Raw genomic sequence first — 19,655 nt, 5'->3', positions numbered from 1 at the left:
TTTTTCTCTGGGAGTTTAACTTGGCTTTCTATCATTAACAATCATTTACATGTGTACAAATGTTACAAACCTAATTTTGTACTATTTGCACTATTTTGGGTTGATTTAAAGGCCTAGATGACCATATTTGCAGTGATACAAAAGTTAACGAACAAAGGGTGGTACAGATTGGGGTCTTCCATGCATGAATAACTTCTGGGACATTATATTTGTTTGCCTAATCTGTCTCAAGGGTGTACAGCAGAGTTTCACAAACGCTACCATTACAGTCCAGCGTCAGGATGTATTAGAGTCCAAGATCGCTGGAGGTGCGGGATGCCGGCCGATCTTGGGCGTTTTTTAAAAGGGGCAATTACTTACAAAGCTAAACTTTGTATGCCTCTTAAAAAAAAAACCAAAAAAAAACGTCCGAGTGGCCCGCATCCCACACCTCCAGCGATCTCGGACTCCATTACATCCCGCCGTAGGTTTTAATGACGTCCATGCTTGAGCACAGGTGACTTAACTATTACCTCAGTCAATTTGATTGAACTATCTGGACTCAAGCATGGATATCTTTTGAACCTGGACTGTAATGGCAGAGTTTGGGAAACTGGTATACACGATATGAAGAATAGAAACTGAGAGCATAAATGTTTTTAGTTTTAACAAAGAAACATTTTTGTAATTTTAAGTTGTGTATTTGTTTTTTACACTTGTCATTCACTATGTTGTGTATTACTACTATATATTTGTTTGCAACATAAATTTGTTTTGCATGAGTTTCCATTATTACAAGGCCTTCTAGGCCACAGCTGCAATGCTTTAATAATAACCAAGTTATTTTGTAATCAATTTGCAGAACAAGATTGGAATAAGATCTATGAACATTTGTGTAATCATGATGGCAGTTTGAAACCGTTCACCTGTAGCACGTGCAGCCAAAGATTCTTCACAGAGTAAGTTTTCCATAGACACTCTAAATTGGACATTAAGCTTCCGAATTATAATTAGAATTTCTCATACGTCCTAGAGGATGCTGGGGTCCACTTCAGTACCACGGGGTATAGACGGTTCCGCAGGATCCATGGGCACTGTAAGACTTTTTCAGAGTGTGAACTGGCTCCTCCCTCTATGCCCCTCCTCCAGACCTCAGTTTAGAAAATGTGCCCAGACAGACTGGTCGCACTCTAGTGGAGCTCTACTGAGTTTCACCAAAAAACTTTGTTAGGTTTTTTATTTTCAGGGAGGCTGCTGGCAACAGTCTCCCTGCTTCGTGGGACTTAGGGGGAAGAAGTAGGAACCAACTTCCTAAAGAGTTTCATGGCTCTGCTTCTTGCTGACAGGACACCATTAGCTCCTGAAGGGTACTGAACACTAGCTGCTGCTATGCGCTCACTCCCACAGCACGCCGTCAACCCCCTAACAGAGCCAGAAGTCAGAAGACGGGTGAGTAATATACCGGAGATCTGCAAGAGGGACCTCCGGTCATCATGACGGCTCAAGGTACCGCGCAGCGGGCGGGAATGCTGCGCGTACATGCTATCCATTACACAGCTCACTGAAGGGTGCAGGGCGCGGGGCACCCTGGGCAGCATGAAACCTACTCTTAGACTGGCAAAAGTAGTATATTATGCCGTGGCACAATCCTACACCCCCGCCAGTATAAATATTTTTGTGATGAATTCTGAGGGGAAACGCGCCATTACAGGGGGCGGGGATTCCTCCTCAGTCAGCCAGCACACTGCTCAGCGCCATTTTCTCCAAGCAAGCTTCAGGGGAAGAAACGCTGGTCCTCCTCCACTTCTGAATCAAGTAGATCTTAAATTAGCGAAAAACATTCAATACATTATTGTGGCTGTAAAGGAGGTCTTAGAAGTTCCGGAGCCCCCTCCCTTACCACAGGAGAAGGCTTACTTTTATAAAGAAAATAAGAATTTACTTACCGATAATTCTATTTCTCGTAGTCCGTAGTGGATGCTGGGAACTCCGTAAGGACCATGGGGAATAGCGGCTCCGCAGGAGACAGGGCACATCTAAAGAAAGCTTTAGGATCACCTGGTGTGCACTGGCTCCTCCCCCTATGACCCTCCTCCAAGCCTCAGTTAGGATACTGTGCCCGGACGAGCGTACACAATAAGGAAGGATTTTGAATCCCGGGTAAGACTCATACCAGCCACACCAATCACACTGTACAACTTGTGATCTGAACCCAGTTAACAGCATGATAATAGAGAAGCCTCTATAAAAGATGGCTCACTACAACAATAACCCGAATTTTTTGGTAACAATAATTATGTACCAGTATTGCAGACAATCCGCACTTGGGATGGGCGCCCAGCATCCACTACGGACTACGAGAAATAGAATTATCGGTAAGTAAATTCTTATTTTCTCTGACGTCCTAGTGGATGCTGGGAACTCCGTAAGGACCATGGGGATTATACCAAAGCTCCCAAACGGGCGGGAGAGTGCGGATGACTCTGCAGCACCGAATGAGAGAACTCCAGGTCCTCCTCAGCCAGGGTATCAAATTTGTAGAAGTTTACAAACGTATTTGCTCCTGACCAAGTAACTGCTCGGCAAAGTTGTAAAGCCGAGACCCCTCGGGCAGCTGCCCAAGATGAGCCCACCTTCCTCGTGGAGTGGGCATTTTAAGATTTTTGGCTGTGGCAGGCCTGCCACAGAATGTGCAAGCTGAATTGTACTACAAATCCAACGAGCAATCGTCTGCTTAGAAGCAGGAGCACCCAGTTTGTTGGGTGCATACAGGATAAACAGCGAGTCAGATTTTCTGACTCCAGCCGTCCTGGAAACATATATTTTCAGGGCCCTGACCACGTCAAGCAACTTGGAATCCTCCAAGTCCTTAGTAGCCGCAGGTACCACAATAGGTTGCTTCATGTGAAATGCAGAAACCACCTTAGGTAGAAATTGAGGACAAGTCCTCAATTCTGCCCTGTCAGAATGAAATATTAAATAAGGGCTTTTATATGATAAAGCCGCCAGTTCTGACACATGCCTGGCTGAAGCCAGGGCTAACAGCATCGTCACCTTCCATGTGAGATATTTTAAGTCCACAGTGGTGAGTGGTTCAAACCAATGTGACTTTAGGAAACTCAACACAACATTGAGATCCCAAGGTGCCACTGGAGGCACAAAAGGAGGCTGTATATGCAGTACCCCTTTTACAAATGTCTGAACTTCAGGCACTGAAGCCAGTTCCTTTTGGAAGAAAATCGACAGGGCCGAAATTTGAACCTTAATGGACCCTAATTTTAGGCCCATAGACAGTCCTGTTTGCAGGAAATGGAGGAAACGACCCAGTTGAAATTCCTCTGTAGGGGCCTTCTTGGCCTCCCACCACGCAACATATTTTCGCCAAATGCGGTGATAATGTTTTGCGGTTACGTCCTTCCTGGCCTTGACCAGGGTAGGGATGACTTCATCTGGAATGCCTTTTTCCTTCAGGATCCGGCGTTCAACCGCCAAGCCGTCAAACGCAGCCGCGGTAAGTCTTGGAACAGACAAGGCCCCTGCTGGAGCAGGTCCTTTCTTAGAGGTAGAGGCCACGGTTCGTCCGTGAGCATCTCTTGAAGTTCCGGATACCAAGTCCTTCTTGGCCAATCCGGAACCACGAGTATAGTTCTTACTCCTCTCCTTCTTATGATTCTCAGTACTTTTGGTATGAGAGGCAGAGGAGGGAACACATACACTGACTGGTACACCCACGGTGTTACCAGAGCGTCCACCGCTATTGCCTGAGGGTCCCCTGACCTGGCGCAATATCTGTCTAGTTTTTTGTTTAGACGGGACGCCATTATGTCCACCTTTGGTTTTTCCCAACGGTTTACAATCAGGTGGAAGACTTCTGGGTGAAGTCCCCACTCTCCCGGGTGAAGGTCGTGTCTGCTGAGGAAGTCTGCTTCCCAGTTGTCCACTCCCGGAATGAACACTGCTGACAGTGCTATCACATGATTCTCCGCCCAGCGAAGAATCCTTGCAGCTTCTGCCATTGCCCCCATGCTTCCCGTGCCGCCCTGTCTGTTTACGTGGGCGACTGACGTGATGTTGTCCGATTGGATCAATACCGCCTGACCCTGAAGCAGGGGTTTCACTTGACTTAGGGCATTGTAAATGGCCCTTAGTTCCAGAATGTTTATATGAAGAGATGTCTCCAGGCTTGACCATAAGCCCTGGAAATTCCTTCCCTGTGTGACTGCTCCCCAGCCTCGCAGGCTGGCATCCGTGGCCACCAGGACCCAGTCCCAAATGCCGAATCTGCGGCCCTCTAGAAGATGAGCACTCTGCAACCACCACAGGAGGGATACCCTTGTCCCCGGTGACAGGGTTATCCGCTGAAGCATCTGAAGATGCGACCCGGACCATTTGTCTAGTAGGTTCCACTGGAAAGTCTTGCGTGGAATCTGCCGAATGGGATTGCTTCGTAGGAAGCCACCATTTTTACCCAGAACCCTTGTGCATTGATGCACTGAGACTTGGTTCGGTTTTAGGAGGTTCCTGACTAGCTCGGATAACTCCCTGGCTTTCTCCTCCGGGAGAAACACCTTCTTTCTGGACTGTGTCCAGGATCATCCCTAGGAACAGAAGACAAGTCGTCGGAACCAGCTGCGATTTTGGAATATTGAGAATCCAATCGTGCTGCCGCAACACTACCTGATATAGTGCTACACCGATCTCCAACTGTTCCCTGGATCTTACCCTTATCAGGGAATCGTCCAAGTAACGGATAACTAAAATTCCCTTCCTTCGAAGGAATATCATCATTACGGTCATTACTTCAGTAAAGACCCGGGGTGCCGTGGACCATCCCTACGGCAGCGTCCGAACTGATAGTGACAGTTCTGTACCATAACCTGAAATACCCTTGGTGAGAAGGGTAAATTTTGACATGAAGGTAAGCATCCTTGATGTCCCGAGACATCATGTAGTCCCCTTCTTCCAGGTTTGCAATCACTGCTCTGAGTGACTCAATTTTGAATTTGAACCTCTGTATGCAAGTGTTCAAAGATTTTAGATTTTAGATTTTAAAATCGGTCTCACCGAGCCGTCTGGCTTTGGTACCACAATAGTGTGGAATAATACCCCGTTCCCTGTTGCAGGAGGGGTACCTTGATTATCACCTGCTGGGAATACAGCTTGTGAATGGTTTCCAAAACTGCCTCCCTGTCAGCGGGAGACGTCGGTAAAACAGACCTTTGGAAACGGCGAGGGGGATACGTCTCGAATTCCAATTTGTACCCCTGAAATATTACCAGAAGGATCCAGGGGTCTACTTGCGAGTGAGCCCACTGCGCACTGAAATTCATTGAGAACGGGACCCCACCGTGCCTGAACTTGTAAAGCCCTAGCGTCATACTGAGGGCTTGGCAGAGGCGGAAAAGAGTTTCTGTTCCTTGGAACTGGCTGATCTCTGCAGCCATTTTCCTCTCCCTCTGTCACGAGCAGAAAAGAGGAACCCTTTTGTCCGCTTGCCAACCAGGCCTGCGCCTGATAATACGGCGTCTTATTTTGAGAGGCGACCTGGGGTACATCCCCTCTTTTAAGGCAATACTTCCAAATGCCGTTTGGAATCCGCATCACCTGACCACTTTACTGGTATAATTGGACAACGCACTTATACTTGATGCCAGTCGGCAAATATTCCGCTGTGCATCATGCATATATAGAAATGCATCTTTTAATTGCTCTATAGGCAATAATATACTGTCCTTATCTAGGATATCATATTTCCAGTCAGGGAATCCGACCACGCCAACCCAGCACTACACATCCAGGCTGAGGCGATTGCTGGTCGCAGTATAACACCAGTATGTGTGTAAATACATTTTAGGATACCCTCCTGCTTTCTATCAGCAGGATCCTTAAGGGCGGCCATCTCAAGAGAGGGTAGAGCCCTTGTTCTCACAAGCGTGTGAGCGCCTTATCCCCCCTAGGGGGTGTTTCCCAACGCACCCTAACCTCTGGCGGGAAAAGGTATACTGCCAATAACTTTTTAGAAATGATCAATTGTTATCGGGGGGAAACCCACGCATTTTATTTCTCAGATTCCGGAAAACTACAGGAAGTTTTTCCTCACCAACATAATACCCCTTTTTTTTGGTGGTATTCATATTATCAGAAAAGTGTAAACTTTTTTCATTGCCTCAATCATGCAATGTGTGGCCCTATTTGGAAATCACGGTTGTCTCTTCACCGTCGACACAGGAGTCCGTATCCGTGTCGGCGTCTGTATCTGAGGTAACGGGCGCTTTAGAGCCCCTATATGAGACGTCTGGACATGCACAAGCTGAGTAGCCGGCTGTCTCATGTCAACCACTGTCTTTTATACAAAGCTGACACTGTCACGCAATTTCCACAGTACATCCACTCGGGTGTCGACCCCCCAGGGGGTGACAACACTATTACAGACACTCTACTCCGTCTCCTCATCATTTTTCTCCTCATACATGTCGACACAAACGTACCGACACACAGCACACACACAGGGAATGCTCTGATAGAGGACAGGACCCCACTAGCCCTTTGGGGAGACAGAGGGAGAGTTTGCCAGCACACACCAGAGCGCTATATATATACAGGGATAACCTTATATAAGTGTTTTTCCCTTTATAGCTGCTGTATTGTTTATACTGCGCCTAATTTGTGCCCCCCTCTCTTTTTTTAACCCCTTTCTGTAGTGTAGTGACTGCAGGGGAGAGCCAGGGAGCTTCCCTCCAACTGAGCTGTGAGGGAAAATGGCGCCAGTGTGCTGAGGAGATAGGCTCCGCCCCTTTCTCGGCGTCCTTATCATCCGTTTTCTTGTATGTTTTGGCAGGGGTTAAATGCATCCATATAGCCCAGGAGTTATATGTGATGCATTTATTTTAGCCATAAAAGGTTTTCTAACGATTTATTGCGTCTCAGGGCGCTGCCCCCCCAGCGCCCTGCACCCTCAGTGACCGGAGTGTGAAGTGTGCTGAGAGCAATGGCGCACAGCTGCGGTGCTGTGCGCCTACCTTTATCTGAAGACAGGAAAGTCTTCTGCCGCCGATTTTTCCGGACCTCTTCGCTCTTCTGGCTCTGTAAGGGGGCCGGCGGCGCGGCTCCGGTGACCTGTGATCGTCCCTCTGGAGCTAATGTCCAGTAACCTAAGAAGCCCAATCCACTCTGCACGCAGGTGAGTTCGCTTCTTCTCCCCTTAGTCCCTCGATGCAGTGAGCCTGTTGCCAGCAGGTCTCACTGAAAATAATAAACCTAAACTAAAACTTTCACAAAGAGCTCAGGAGAGCCCCTAGTGTGCACCCTTCTCGTCGGGCACAGAAAATCTAACTGAGGCTTGGAGGAGGGTCATAGGGGGAGGAGCCAGTGCACACCAGGTGATCCTAAAGCTTTCTTTAGATGTGCCCTGTCTCCTGCGGAGCCGCTATTCCCCATGGTCCTTACGGAGTTCCCAGCATCCACTAGGACGTCAGAGAAAAGAAAATTAATGTAACTTTTCCTCCATCTCATGAGCTAAACAGTCTCTTTGGGGGAGTCTGGGCAAACCCTGAAAAGAAATTTCAGATTCCTAATAGAATTCAGGTAGCTTACCCTTTCCCTGCAGAATTTCGCTCCTGTGGTGGCTGCACAGTTCTCAACTCCTAGAGGGACGCAGGTTTGGGAGTCAAGACTGGATCCTGGTGACCACGGATGCAAGTCTCTGAGGCTGGGGTGCAGTCACACAGGGGGAAAGTTTCCAAGGAAGATGGTCAACTCAAGAAACTTGTCTCCACATAAACGTTCTGGAATTGAGAGCCATTTACAACGGCCTTCTACAAGCGGTGCATCTTCTTCAAGATCAACCCGTACAGATCCAGTCGGACAATGTAACAGCAGTCGCGTACATAAACCGTCAGGGCGGAACGAAAAGCAGAGCGGCAATGGCAGAGGTGTCAAAGATTCTCCTCTGGGCAGAAAGACATTCAAGAGCTCTGTCGGCAATTTTCATTCCGGGAGTGGACAACTGGGAAGCAGACTTCCTCAGCAGACACGATCTCCATCCAGGAGAATGGGGCCTCCACCAAGAAGTCTTCGCAGAGGTGACAGGTCTTTGGGGAGTTCCTCAAGTAGACATGATGGCATATCATCTCAACAAGAAGCTTCAGAGATATTGTTCCAGGTCGAGAGACCCTCAGGCAATAGCAGTGGATGCACTAGTGACCCAGTGGGTGTTTCGGTCGGTATATGTCTTCCCTCCGCTTCCACTCATACCGAAAGTTCTCAAACCCATAAAAAGAACAGGCGTTTGAGCGATCCTCATTGTCCCAGACTAGCCAAGGAGGACTTGGTATCCAGATCTTCAGGAGTTGCTCATAAAAGATCCTCGGCCTCTTCCTCTTCGCGAGGACCTGCTGCAGCAGGGGCCGTGCGTGTATCAAGACTTACCGCGGCTACGTTTGATGGCATAAATGTTGAGCGCCGGATCCTAGCCCGAAAGGGTATTCCCAAGGAAGTCATCCCCACCCTTATTCAGGCCAGGAAGGGAGTAACGTCTAAACATTACCACCGTATTTGGAGAAAATGTGTGTCTTGGTGTGAAACCAAGAAGGCTCCAACGGAAGAGTTTCAGTTAGGATGTTTTCTCCATTTTCTCCAGGCGGGTGTGGATGCGGGCCTACGATTGGTTTCGATCAAGGTCCAGATTTCGGCCTTGTCCGTTTTCTTTCAGAAACAATTGTCCTCCCAGAAGTTCAGACATTCGTGAAAGGGGTTCTGCACATCCAACCTCCATTTGTGCCTCCTGTGGCACCATTGGACCTTAACGTGGTGTTGCAATTCCTTCAATCGGATTGGTTTGAACCTCTACAGGAGATAGAGTTGAAGTTTCTCACTTGGAAAGTGGTCATGCTGTTGGCCTTGGCATCCGCAAGAAGGGTGTCTGAGTTAGGGGTCTTGTCTCACAAGAGCCTGTACTTGGTTTTCCATGAAGATAGGGCTGAGTTAAGAACTCGTCAACAATTTCTTCCAAAGGTGGTATCTTCTTTCCATATAAACCAACCTATTGTGGTGCCAGTGGCTACTGACACCTTCGCTGCTTCAAAGTCTCTGGATGTGGTCAGGGCTTTGAGAATCTATGTCACAAGAACAGCTCGGATACGGAAAACAGATGTTCTGTTTGTCCTGTATGCTCCCAACAAGATTGGGTGTCCTGCTTCTAAGCAGACTATTGCGCGCTGGATCAGAGGTATGATTCAGAATGCTCATTCTACGGCAGGATTGCCGATACCGAATTCGGTGACTGCCCATTCTACTAGAAAGGTGGGCTCATCCTGGGCGGCTGCCCAGGGGATCTCGGCATTGCAACTTTGCCGAGCAGCTACTTGGTCAGGGGCAAACACGTTTGCAAAGTTTTACAAGTTTGACACCTTGGCCGATGAGGACCTACAATTTGGTCAATCGGTGCTGCAGGGTCATCCGCACTCTCCCGCCCGTACTGGAGCTTTGGTATAACCCCATGGTACTGAAGTGGACCCCAGCATCCTCTAGGACGTATGAGAAAACAGGATTTTAATACCTACCGGTAAATCCTTTTCTCCTAGTCTGTAGAGGATGCTGGGCACCCAGCCCAGTGCGTACTTTACCTGCAGTTGTTATTTGGTTAAAAATGTTTTCAGCACGGTTGCTGAAATATTCATGCCCGTTGGCATGTGTTTTGTTGAATGCCATGTGTGCGGCATGGTTGAGGTGTAAGCTGGTATGAATCTCACCATTAACTTAAAAGTAAATCCTTTTCTCGAAATGTCCGTCTCCCTGGGCACAGTTCCTATACTGAGGTCTGGAGGAGGGGCATAGAGGGAGGAGCCAGTTCACACTCTGAAAAAGTCTTAAAGTGCCCATGGCTCCTGCGGAACCGTCTATACCCCATGGTACTGAAGTGGACCCCAGCATCCTCTACGGACTAGGAGAAAAGGATTTACCGGTAGGTATTAAAATCCTGTTATTGCAATATTCTGGACTATTTACCATATATTTTATCTGGAAAGTGCAAGCTGTTAACTCTCCACACTGCAGGCGATCTAGTAGGACGTTAGATTATTGTTAGAAGTGAATGTTTAGTTTCACTGAGATTCTGCTGTGCAGTCATGAAATATTCCCACCAGGAATACATGATACCAGACAAGATAAATTAGACAGATATAACATCAATTATAGGTTATAAAACTGGTGCAGACATCTACAACCGGTGTAAATCCCAGACACTGTTCAGTTTCCCAGCAATGACCTGAAGTATTGGTATACAAGTCCATTCAAGAGATTTCAGAGTGCTGTTATTGTAACCTTTCTTTATACTTAAAAAGACAGCATAATCACAACCACTGGGTGGCATTAACTATCAGTGTATGTACTCAACATTAAACAGACAGACAAATCATCTGATTGTGTGTGGCAATGTCAGATACAGGTTGAGTATCCCATATCCGGAATGCTCGGGACCAGGAGCATTCCGAATATGGGATTTTTCCGGATAACAGATTACCTGTTATCTGTATGGGTTTCGGGGATCCAGCAAGTCGGCAGGGGGACCGCCGTGAGCCCAGCACGACGGTGAGGGTCCCGGGGAACTGGCGCATCAGTGGGGGAGTCCGAGGGGTCAGCAGCGGGTACTGGGAGTCAGCGGCGGTGAGGGAATGGCTGAAAAGCCGCTCCCCCACCTGTCTGTGATTGGCCGCAGACTCCAGTGACGTCATGACGCCGGCCGCGTCATGACGTCACTACAGGACTGAAATATTCCGGTTTTCGGAATATTTCGGTTTTCGGGTGTCCGGATAACGGATACCCGACCTGTAATTACAAATACTTACTGCAAGCCAGTGTTTCCCGAACTGGGTGCCTCGGGGTAATTGCAGGGGTGCCCTGGGTTTGTGGCCCAGGACCAATTCAAATTATCAATGGTCAATGTAATAGACAAAGTCAGTGCTTGTGGCTTCCAATCCTAAAATATTTGGACAAACAGAAGCAAATCCTGTCCCTCACTACATAACTGAACCTAAGGACAACATATAAACACAAATTACTTTTTTGTAATATTGTTTTCTGAATAAGAAACTTGTGGCCTAGAAATGCCATGAAAAAAGGTCTGATACTCTATTGCATGATGATTCAAAAATGTTTGGGAACCGCTTGTGGAAGCTTATACTATGACAAGTTGTTGAGGTTATTTGGGTTCATTAAATATAACTTGCAAAAAGCATAAGAGCAGCTAAAATGGAAAATAAAAAGCAAATCGCTATAGAGAGTAAAACCAATCCTAAAAAGTTTTTAAATACATAAACGGTAAAAGGTTAAAAAAGGAGAATATAGGTCCATTAAAAGATGAATTAGGAGAATTGATAAATGATGACGAAATAAAAGCGGAAATACTGAATAAATTCTTTTCATCAGTATTCACCAGTGAAGAATTGATGGTGGGAGTAGAGCATAATAATTGTGACAGTAATGATTCATGGTTAGATACTTGTTTAAGCGAAGAAGTAATCCGGGAGAGACTAAGCAAAATTAAGATTAATAAATCGCCTGGTCCTGATGGACTTCACCCGAGGGTACTTATGGAGCTTAGTTCACAACTAGCACGACCCCTATACTTGATTTTCAATAGTTCAATTAGATCAGGCATGGTACCGAAGGATTGGCGTATAGCTGAGGTAGTGCCATTATTTAAAAAGGGATCCAAAAATCTTCCGGGAAACTACAGACCAGTTAGTTTAACATCTATAGTGGGGAAAATATTGGAAGGAATTCTAAGGGACGGCATACAGGAGTATCTACATTCCGCTAGGATTATTAGCAAGAACCAGCATGGGTTTGTGAGGGACAGGTCATGTCAGACCAACTTAATTGGCTTCTACGAGACGTGAGCAATAATCTTGATCAAAGAAAAGCTGTGGATGTGGTCTTCCTATATTTTGCAAAAGCCTTCGATACAGTTCCTCACAGGAGACTGATGATCAAATTAAAGGAGCTTGGCCTAGGAAAAACTATTTGCACATGGATAAGCAACTGGTTGGATAGCAGGCTACAGCGAGTAGTGGTCAACGGGAAGTCCTCAACCTGGTCCCCAGTAGTCAGCGGAATACCACAAGGGTCCGTACTCGGACCACTACTGTTCAACATATTTATCAATGACCTAGAAATAGGCCTGGAAAGCACAGTGTCAATCTTTGCAGATGATACTAAACTGTGTAAGGTAATTCATTCAGAATTGGATGTGGAGTCCTTGCAGAATGATCTATCTAAACTTGAACTCTGGGCGTCTAAATGGAAAATGAGGTTCAATACAGACAAATGCAAGGTTATGCATTTTGGGACTAAAAACAAACTTGCATCCTACATATTACATGGGGAACGCCTAGGGGAAACAGATTTGGAAAAAGATTTGGGGGTATTCATTGATAATAGGCTTAATAATCATACACAATGTCAAAACGCAGTAAAGAAGGCAAGTAAGGTGCTAGCGTGCATAAAAAGGGGAATTGAGACAAGGGACTCGGATGTAATCATGCTGCTGTATAAGGCATTGGTACGTCCGCACCTGGAATATTGTGTTCAGTTTTGGGCACCATTGCATAAAAAAGACATCAGTGAACTCGAAAGTGTTCAAAGGCGAGCTACTAAATTGATTTAAAGGCCTAGAAGGACTGGACTATATCGAAAGACTTACTAGGTTGAATATGTATTAGTGATGAGCACCGGAAATTTTTAGGGTTTTGGTTTTGGGTTCGGTTCCGCGGCCGTGTTTTGGGTTCGAACGCGTTTTGGCAAAACCTCACCGAATTTTTTTTGTCGGATTCGGGTGTGTTTTGGATTCGGTTTTTTTTTTTTCAAAAAACCCTAAAAAACAGCTTAAATCATAGAATTTGGGGGTCATTTTGATCCCAAAGTATTATTAACCTCAATAACCATTATTTCCACTCATTTTCAGTCTATTCTGAACACCTCACACCTCACAATATTATTTTTAGTCCTAAAATTTGCACCGAGGTGCGCTGGATGACTAAGCTCAGCGACCCAAGTGGCCGACACAAACACCTGGCCCATCTAGGAGTGGCACTGCAGTGTCACGCAGGATTGTCACGAACCGGTCTCTCACCTCTGCGGGTTCTGGGGTTCATCCGTTGCCAGTGCGGTTGCTCGCGGTGCTGTGCGCCCGTGTGGGGACGCGGCGTGATCAGTGGCACAGGTAATGCAGAGTCTGGGAACTGGGAGTGCGGGGACCAAATGGCCTAAGGCACTGCGGTGTGTCTGCTGTATTGGAGGTGGCCATGTTGGAGACCAAATAGGTAATACAGAGCACTTGTGAAAACACCTGTGGGCAGGTGTAAGCCAATCCCGTGCGTGTGCTGCCTTTAAGTAGGCTGGGATCATGTTATTCTGGGCCAGTGCTTTGTTGTATCAACGCTGTGCTCTAGCTCTGAGCTCTCTCCGTGCATTCCTGTGTGATTCCCGTGGTCCAGATATCGCCTCCGTTCCCAGAGGTCCGTCTGCAGCCTTCACTGCTGAAAGATCCACCGGCTCTCCGCTGTGCTGTCAGTTAATTGCTCACCTACTGGAAACAGTTGAATTCCCAGAGTCTTGCATGAGGTTACCTTGTCGGCCTACCATTCAAAGTTTGGAGGATTCCATTTCCCTCAGCTGTTCGTTTGTTCAACTCTGCATTTAACCCATTCATCACCTTGTCATCTACTACAGTTTCACAGTGATCTCCGGAACCCGCAAGTAACCCAATTCAGTACTTTATATTTTCTATGTTGTCATAACAAGGATAATTCTTCAGTCTCTGTTAACTCTAAAAACTCCATTGCAAATCCTTAGTTATTTCTTCATGTCTGCATTAACCAGTTAAACACATTCTGCAGTTCAGCATCAAAGCTTGTTTTTATTTGGACAGTTCAACATTTATTCATCAGCTTGTTTTTGCATATGTTTCCATGAACATTTCTTTTATTTATTTTTGAGTTTTCTCTAGCATATTATTTCTGCCATTCCTGCAATACTTCAGTATAAAATGATGATTAACAACTAGTCATTTAACTCCTTACTGAATTGTTATCTTAATAAATATATGAAACGGAACTTCCTTCGTCCTCCCTGCTTTCTTCATACCCCAGCACCTACACCTGTGGTTGGTTCCGGGTTAACGGATTCACAAAAACACCCGGACCTGACAAGGATGGCCCTTCCAAAAAACACTCCCCAAACAGCACATGACGCAAAGAAGAAAAAAAAGAGGCGCAATGAGGTAGCTGTGTGACTAAGATAAGCGACCCAAGTGGCCGACACAAACACCTGGCCCATCTAGGAGTGGCACTGCAGTGTCACGCAGGATGGCCCTTCCAAAAAACACTCCCCAAACAGCACATGACGCAAAGAAAAAAAGAGGCGCAATTAGGTTGCTGTGTGAGTAAGATAAGCGACCCAAGTGGCCGACACAAACACCTGGCCCATCTAGGAGTGGCACTGCAGTGTCACGCAGGATGGCCCTTCCAAAAAACACTCCCCAAACAGCACATGACGCAAAGAAGAAAAAAAAGAGGCGCAATGAGGTAGCTGTGTGACTAAGATAAGCGACCCAAGTGGCCGACACAAACACCTGGCCCATCTAGGAGTGGCACTGCAGTGTCACGCAGGATGGCCCTTCCAAAAAACACTCCCCAAACAGCACATGACGCAAAGAAGAAAAAAAAGGCGCAATGAGGTAGCTGTGTGAGTAAGATAAGCGACCCAAGTGGCCGACACAAACACCTGGCCCATCTAGGAGTGGCACTGCAGTGTCACGCAGGATGGCCCTTCCAAAAAACACTCCCCAAACAGCACATGACGCAAAGAAAAAAAGAGGCGCAATTAGGTAGCTGTGTGAGTAAGATAAGCGACCCAAGTGGCCGACACAAACACCTGGCCCATCTAGGAGTGGCACTGCAGTGTCACGCAGGATGGCCCTTCCAAAAAACACCCCCCAAACAGCACATGACGCAAAGAAAAATGAAAGAAAAAAGAGGTGCAAGATGGAATTGTCCTTGGGCCCTCCCACCCACCCTTATGTTGTATAAACAGGACATGCACACTTTAACCAACCCATCATTTCAGTGACAGGGTCTGCCACACGACTGTGACTGAAATGACGGGTTGGTTTGGACCCCCACCAAAAAAGAAGCAATTAATCTCTCCTTGCACAAACTGGCTCTACAGAGGCAAGATGTCCACCTCATCATCATCCTCCGATATATCACCGTGTACATCCCCCTCCTCACAGATTATCAATTCGTCCCCACTGGAATCCACCATCTCAGCTCCCTGTGTACTTTGTGGAGGCAATTGCTGCTGGTCAATGTCTCCACGGAGGAATTGATTATAATTCATTTTAATGAACATCATCTTCTCCACATTTTCTGGATGTAACCTCGTACGCCGATTGCTGACAAGGTGAGCGGCGGCACTAAACACTCTTTCGGAGTACACACTTGTGGGAGGGCAACTTAGGTAGAATAAAGCCAGTTTGTGCAAGGGCCTCCAAATTGCCTCTTTCTCTATCGTCCTAGTGGATGCTGGGGTTCCTGAAAGGACCATGGGGAATAGCGGCTCCGCAGGAGACAGGGCACAAAAGTAAAGCTTTTCCGATCAGGTGGTGTGCACTGGCTCCTCCCCCTATGACCCTCCTCCAGACTCCAGTTAGATTTTTGTGCCCGGCCGAGAAGGGTGCAATTCTAGGTGGCTCTCCTAAAGAGCTGCTTAGAGAAAGTTTAGCTTAGGTTTTTTATTTTACAGTGAGTCCTGCTGGCAACAGGATCACTGCAACGAGGGACTGAGGGGAGAAGAAGTGAACTCACCTGCGTGCAGGATGGATTGGCTTCTTGGCTACTGGACATCAGCTCCAGAGGGACGATCACAGGTACAGCCTGGATGGTCACCGGAGCCGCGCCGCCGGCCCCCTTGCAGATGCTGAAGTTAGAAGAGGTCCAGAATCGGCGGCTGAAGACTCTGACAGTCTTCTAAAGGTAGCGCACAGCACTGCAGCTGTGCGCCATTTTCCTCTCAGCACACTTCACACGCTGTCACTGAGGGTGCAGGGCGCTGGGGGGGGGGCGCCCTGGGAGGCAAATGTAAACCTATATACTGGCTAAAAATACCTCACATATAGCCCCCAGAGGCTATATGGAGATATTTAACCCCTGCCAAACTTCACTAAAGAGCGGGAGACGAGCCCGCCGGAAAAGGGGCGGGGCCTATCTCCTCAGCACACAGCGCCATTTTTTCTCTCACAGAAAGGCTGGAGAGAAGGCTCCCAGGCTCTCCCCTGCACTGCACTACAGAAACAGGGTTTAAACAGAGAGGGGGGCACTACTTGGCGATATAAATATATATATAAAGATGCTATTAGGGAGAAACACTTATATAAGGTTGTCCCTATGTAATTATAGCGTTTTTTGGTGTGTGCTGGCAAACTCTCCCTCTGTCTCTCCAAAGGGCTAGTGGGGTCCTGTCCTCTGTCAGAGCATTCCAGGTGTGTGTGCTGTGTGTCGGTACGTGTGTGTCGACATGTATGAGGACGATGTTGGAGGAGGCGGAGAAATTGCCTGTAATGGTGATGTCACTCTCTAGGGAGTCGACACCGGAATGGATGGCTTATTTAGGGAATTACGTGAAAATGTCAACACGCTGCAAGGTCGGTTGACGACATGAGACGGCCGACAAACAATTAGTACCGGTCCAGGCGTCTCAGAAACACCGTCAGGGGTTTTTAAAAAAAAACGCCCGTTTACCTCAGTCGGTCGACACAGACACAGACACGGACACTGAATCCAGTGTCGACGGTGAATAAACAAACGTATTCCTCATTAGGGCCACACGTTAAGGGCAATGAAGGAGGTGTTACATATTTCTGATACTACAAGTACCACAAAAAAGGGTATTATGTGGGAGTGAAAAAACTACCTGTAGTTTTTCCTGAATCAGATAAAATAAAATGAAGTGTGTGATGATGCGTGGGTTTACCCCGATAGCAAATATTGGCGTTATACCCTTTCCCGCCAGAAGTTAGGGCGCGTTGGGAAACACCCCTTAGGGTGGATAAGGCGCTCACACGCTTATCAAGTGGCGTTACCGTCTCCAGATACGGCCGCCCTCAAGGAGCCAGCTGATAGGCAGCTGGAAAAATATCCTAAAAAGTATATACACACATACGGTGGTTATACTGCGACCAGCGATCGCCATCAGCCTGGAGATGCAGTGCTGGGTTGGCTTGGTCGAATTCCCTGACTAAAAATATTTTATTGATATAGAGCATTTAATAGGATGCATTCTATATATATGTATGCGAGATGCACAGAGGGATATTTGCACTCTGGCATCAAGATAAGTGCGTTGTCCATATCTCCCAGAAGATGTCATGGACACGACAGTGGTCAGGTGATACAGATCCCATACGGCACATGGAAGTATTGCCGTATAAAGGGAAGGAGTTATTTGGGGTCGGTCCATCGGACCTGGGGGCCACGGCTACAGCTGGGAAATCCAACCTTTTTACCCCAAGTTACATCTCAGCAGAAAAAGACACTGTCTTTTCAGCCTCAATCCTTCCGTTTCCCATGTGGGCAAGCGGGCAAAAGGCCAGTCATATCTGCCCAGACATAGAGGAAAGGGAAGTAGACTGCAGCAGGCAGCCCCTTCCCAGGAAAAGAAGCCCTCCACCGCGTCTGCCAAGTCCTCAGCGTGACGCTGGGGCCGTGCAAGCGGACTCAGGTGAGGTGGGGGGGTAGTCTCAAGAGTCTCAGCGCGCAGTGGGATCACTCGCAAGTTGACCCCTAGATCGTACAAGTATTATCCCAGGGGTACAGATTGGAGAGTCGAGACATTTTTTCCTCGCAGGTTCCTGAAGCCTGCTTTACCAACGGCTCCCTCCGACAGGGAGGCAGTATTGGAAAAAAATTCACAAGCTGTATTTCCAGCAGGTGATAATCAAAGTACCCCTCCTACAACAAGGAAAAGGGTATTAGTCTTCCACACTATATTGTGGTACTGAAGCCAGACGGCTTGGTGAGACATAGTCTAAATCTGAAATCTTTGAACACTTACATAAAAAGGTTCAAATCAAGATGGAGTCACTCAGAGCAGTGATAGAGAACCGGAAAAAAGGGGACTATATGGTGTCCCTGGACATCAAGGATTACCTCTATGTCCAAATTTGCCCTTCTCAACAAGGGTACCTCTGGTTCGTGATACAGAACTGTCAATATCAGTTTCAGACGCTGCCGTTGAATTATCCACGGCACCCCGGGCCTTTACCAAGGTAATGGCCGAAAAGATGATTCTTAAAAGAAGAAAGGCATCTTAATTATCCCTTACTTGGACGATATCCTGAAAGGGGCAAGTTTCCAGAGAACAGTTGGAGGTCGGAAAAGAACTATCTAAAGTAGTTCTACGACAGCACGAGTGGATTCTAAATATTCCAAAAATCGCAGCTGTTTTCCGATGATACGTCTGCTGTTCCTAGGAATGATTCTGGGCATAGTCCAGAAAGAGGTATTTCTCCTGGAGGGGAAAAGCCAGGGAGTTATCCGACCTAGTCAGAAACCTCCTAAAACCAGGCCAAGTATCAGTGCATCAATGCACAGGAGTCCTGGGAAAAATGGTGGCTTCTTACGAAGCGATTCCATTCGGCAGATCTCACGCAAAAACTTTTCAGGGGGATTTGCGGGACGAATGGTCCGGATCGCATCTTCAGATGCATCAGCGGATAACCCTGTCTCCAAGGACAAGGGTGTCTCTTCTGTGGGGGCTGCAGAGTGCTCATCTTCTAGAGGGCAGCACATTCAGCATTCAGGACTGTGTTCTGGTGACCACGGATGCCAGTCTGAGAGGCTGGGGAACAGTCACACAGGGAAGAAATTTCCAAGGAAGTGTGGTCAAGTCTGGAGATTTCTCTCCACATGAATATACTGGAGCTAAGGGCAATTTACGATGCTCTGAGCCTAGGAAGACCTCTGCTTCAAAGTCAACCGGTGCTGATCCAGTAGGACATCATCATGGCAGTCGCCCACGTAAACAGACGGGGCGGCACAAGAAGCAGGAGGGCAATGACAGCAAGGATTCTTCGCTGGGCGAAAAATCATGTGATAACACTGTCAGCAGTGTTCATTCCGGGAGTGGACAACTAGGAAGATTTCCTCAGCATGAATGAATTCCACCCGGAAAAGTGGGAACTTCATCTGGAAGTTTCCACATGTTTGTAAACCGTTGGGAAAGACCAAAGGTGGTTATGATGGCGTCCCACATGAAGCGCCAGGTCTAGAGACCCTCAGGCAATAGCTGGGACGCTCTGGTAACACCGTGGGTGTACCAGTCGGTGTATGTGTTCCCTCCTCTGCCTTTCATACCCAGTGTATGGAGAATGATAGAAAGGAGAGGAGTAAGAACTATACTCGTGGCTCCGGTTTGGCCAAGAAGAACTTGGTACCCGGAACTTCAAGAGATACTAGAAAGGATCTTGATTCAGCTAGAATCATGTCTGTTCCATGACTTACCGCAGCCGCGTTGACGGGTGAACGCCGGATCCTAAGGGAAAAAGGCATTCCGGAAGTGGTCATCCCTACCCTGGTCAGAGCCAGGAAGGAGGTGACCGCACAACATTATCACTGCTTAGG

The 19,655-nt window shown here is 47.3% G+C and overlaps 1 protein-coding gene across 3 annotated transcripts in view; it reads left to right on the top strand.

Annotated features, from left to right (window-relative positions):
• LOC134929164 (oocyte zinc finger protein XlCOF6-like) overlaps nt 1-19,655 on the top strand; it is a 130,166-nt gene that overhangs the window by 7,430 nt on the left and 103,081 nt on the right. For all 3 annotated transcript variants that reach the window (XM_063924935.1, XM_063924937.1, XM_063924936.1), the window contains exon 3: nt 842-938. In XM_063924935.1, the coding sequence (XP_063781005.1) occupies nt 842-938 (97 nt within the window). The remainder of the gene's footprint in view (nt 1-841; nt 939-19,655) is intronic.

The sequence above is a fragment of the Pseudophryne corroboree genome, chromosome 5, assembly GCF_028390025.1.
Source record: "Pseudophryne corroboree isolate aPseCor3 chromosome 5, aPseCor3.hap2, whole genome shotgun sequence".
NCBI lineage: Eukaryota > Metazoa > Chordata > Amphibia > Anura > Myobatrachidae > Pseudophryne > Pseudophryne corroboree.
This window is presented reverse-complemented; position numbering and strand designations above follow the sequence as displayed.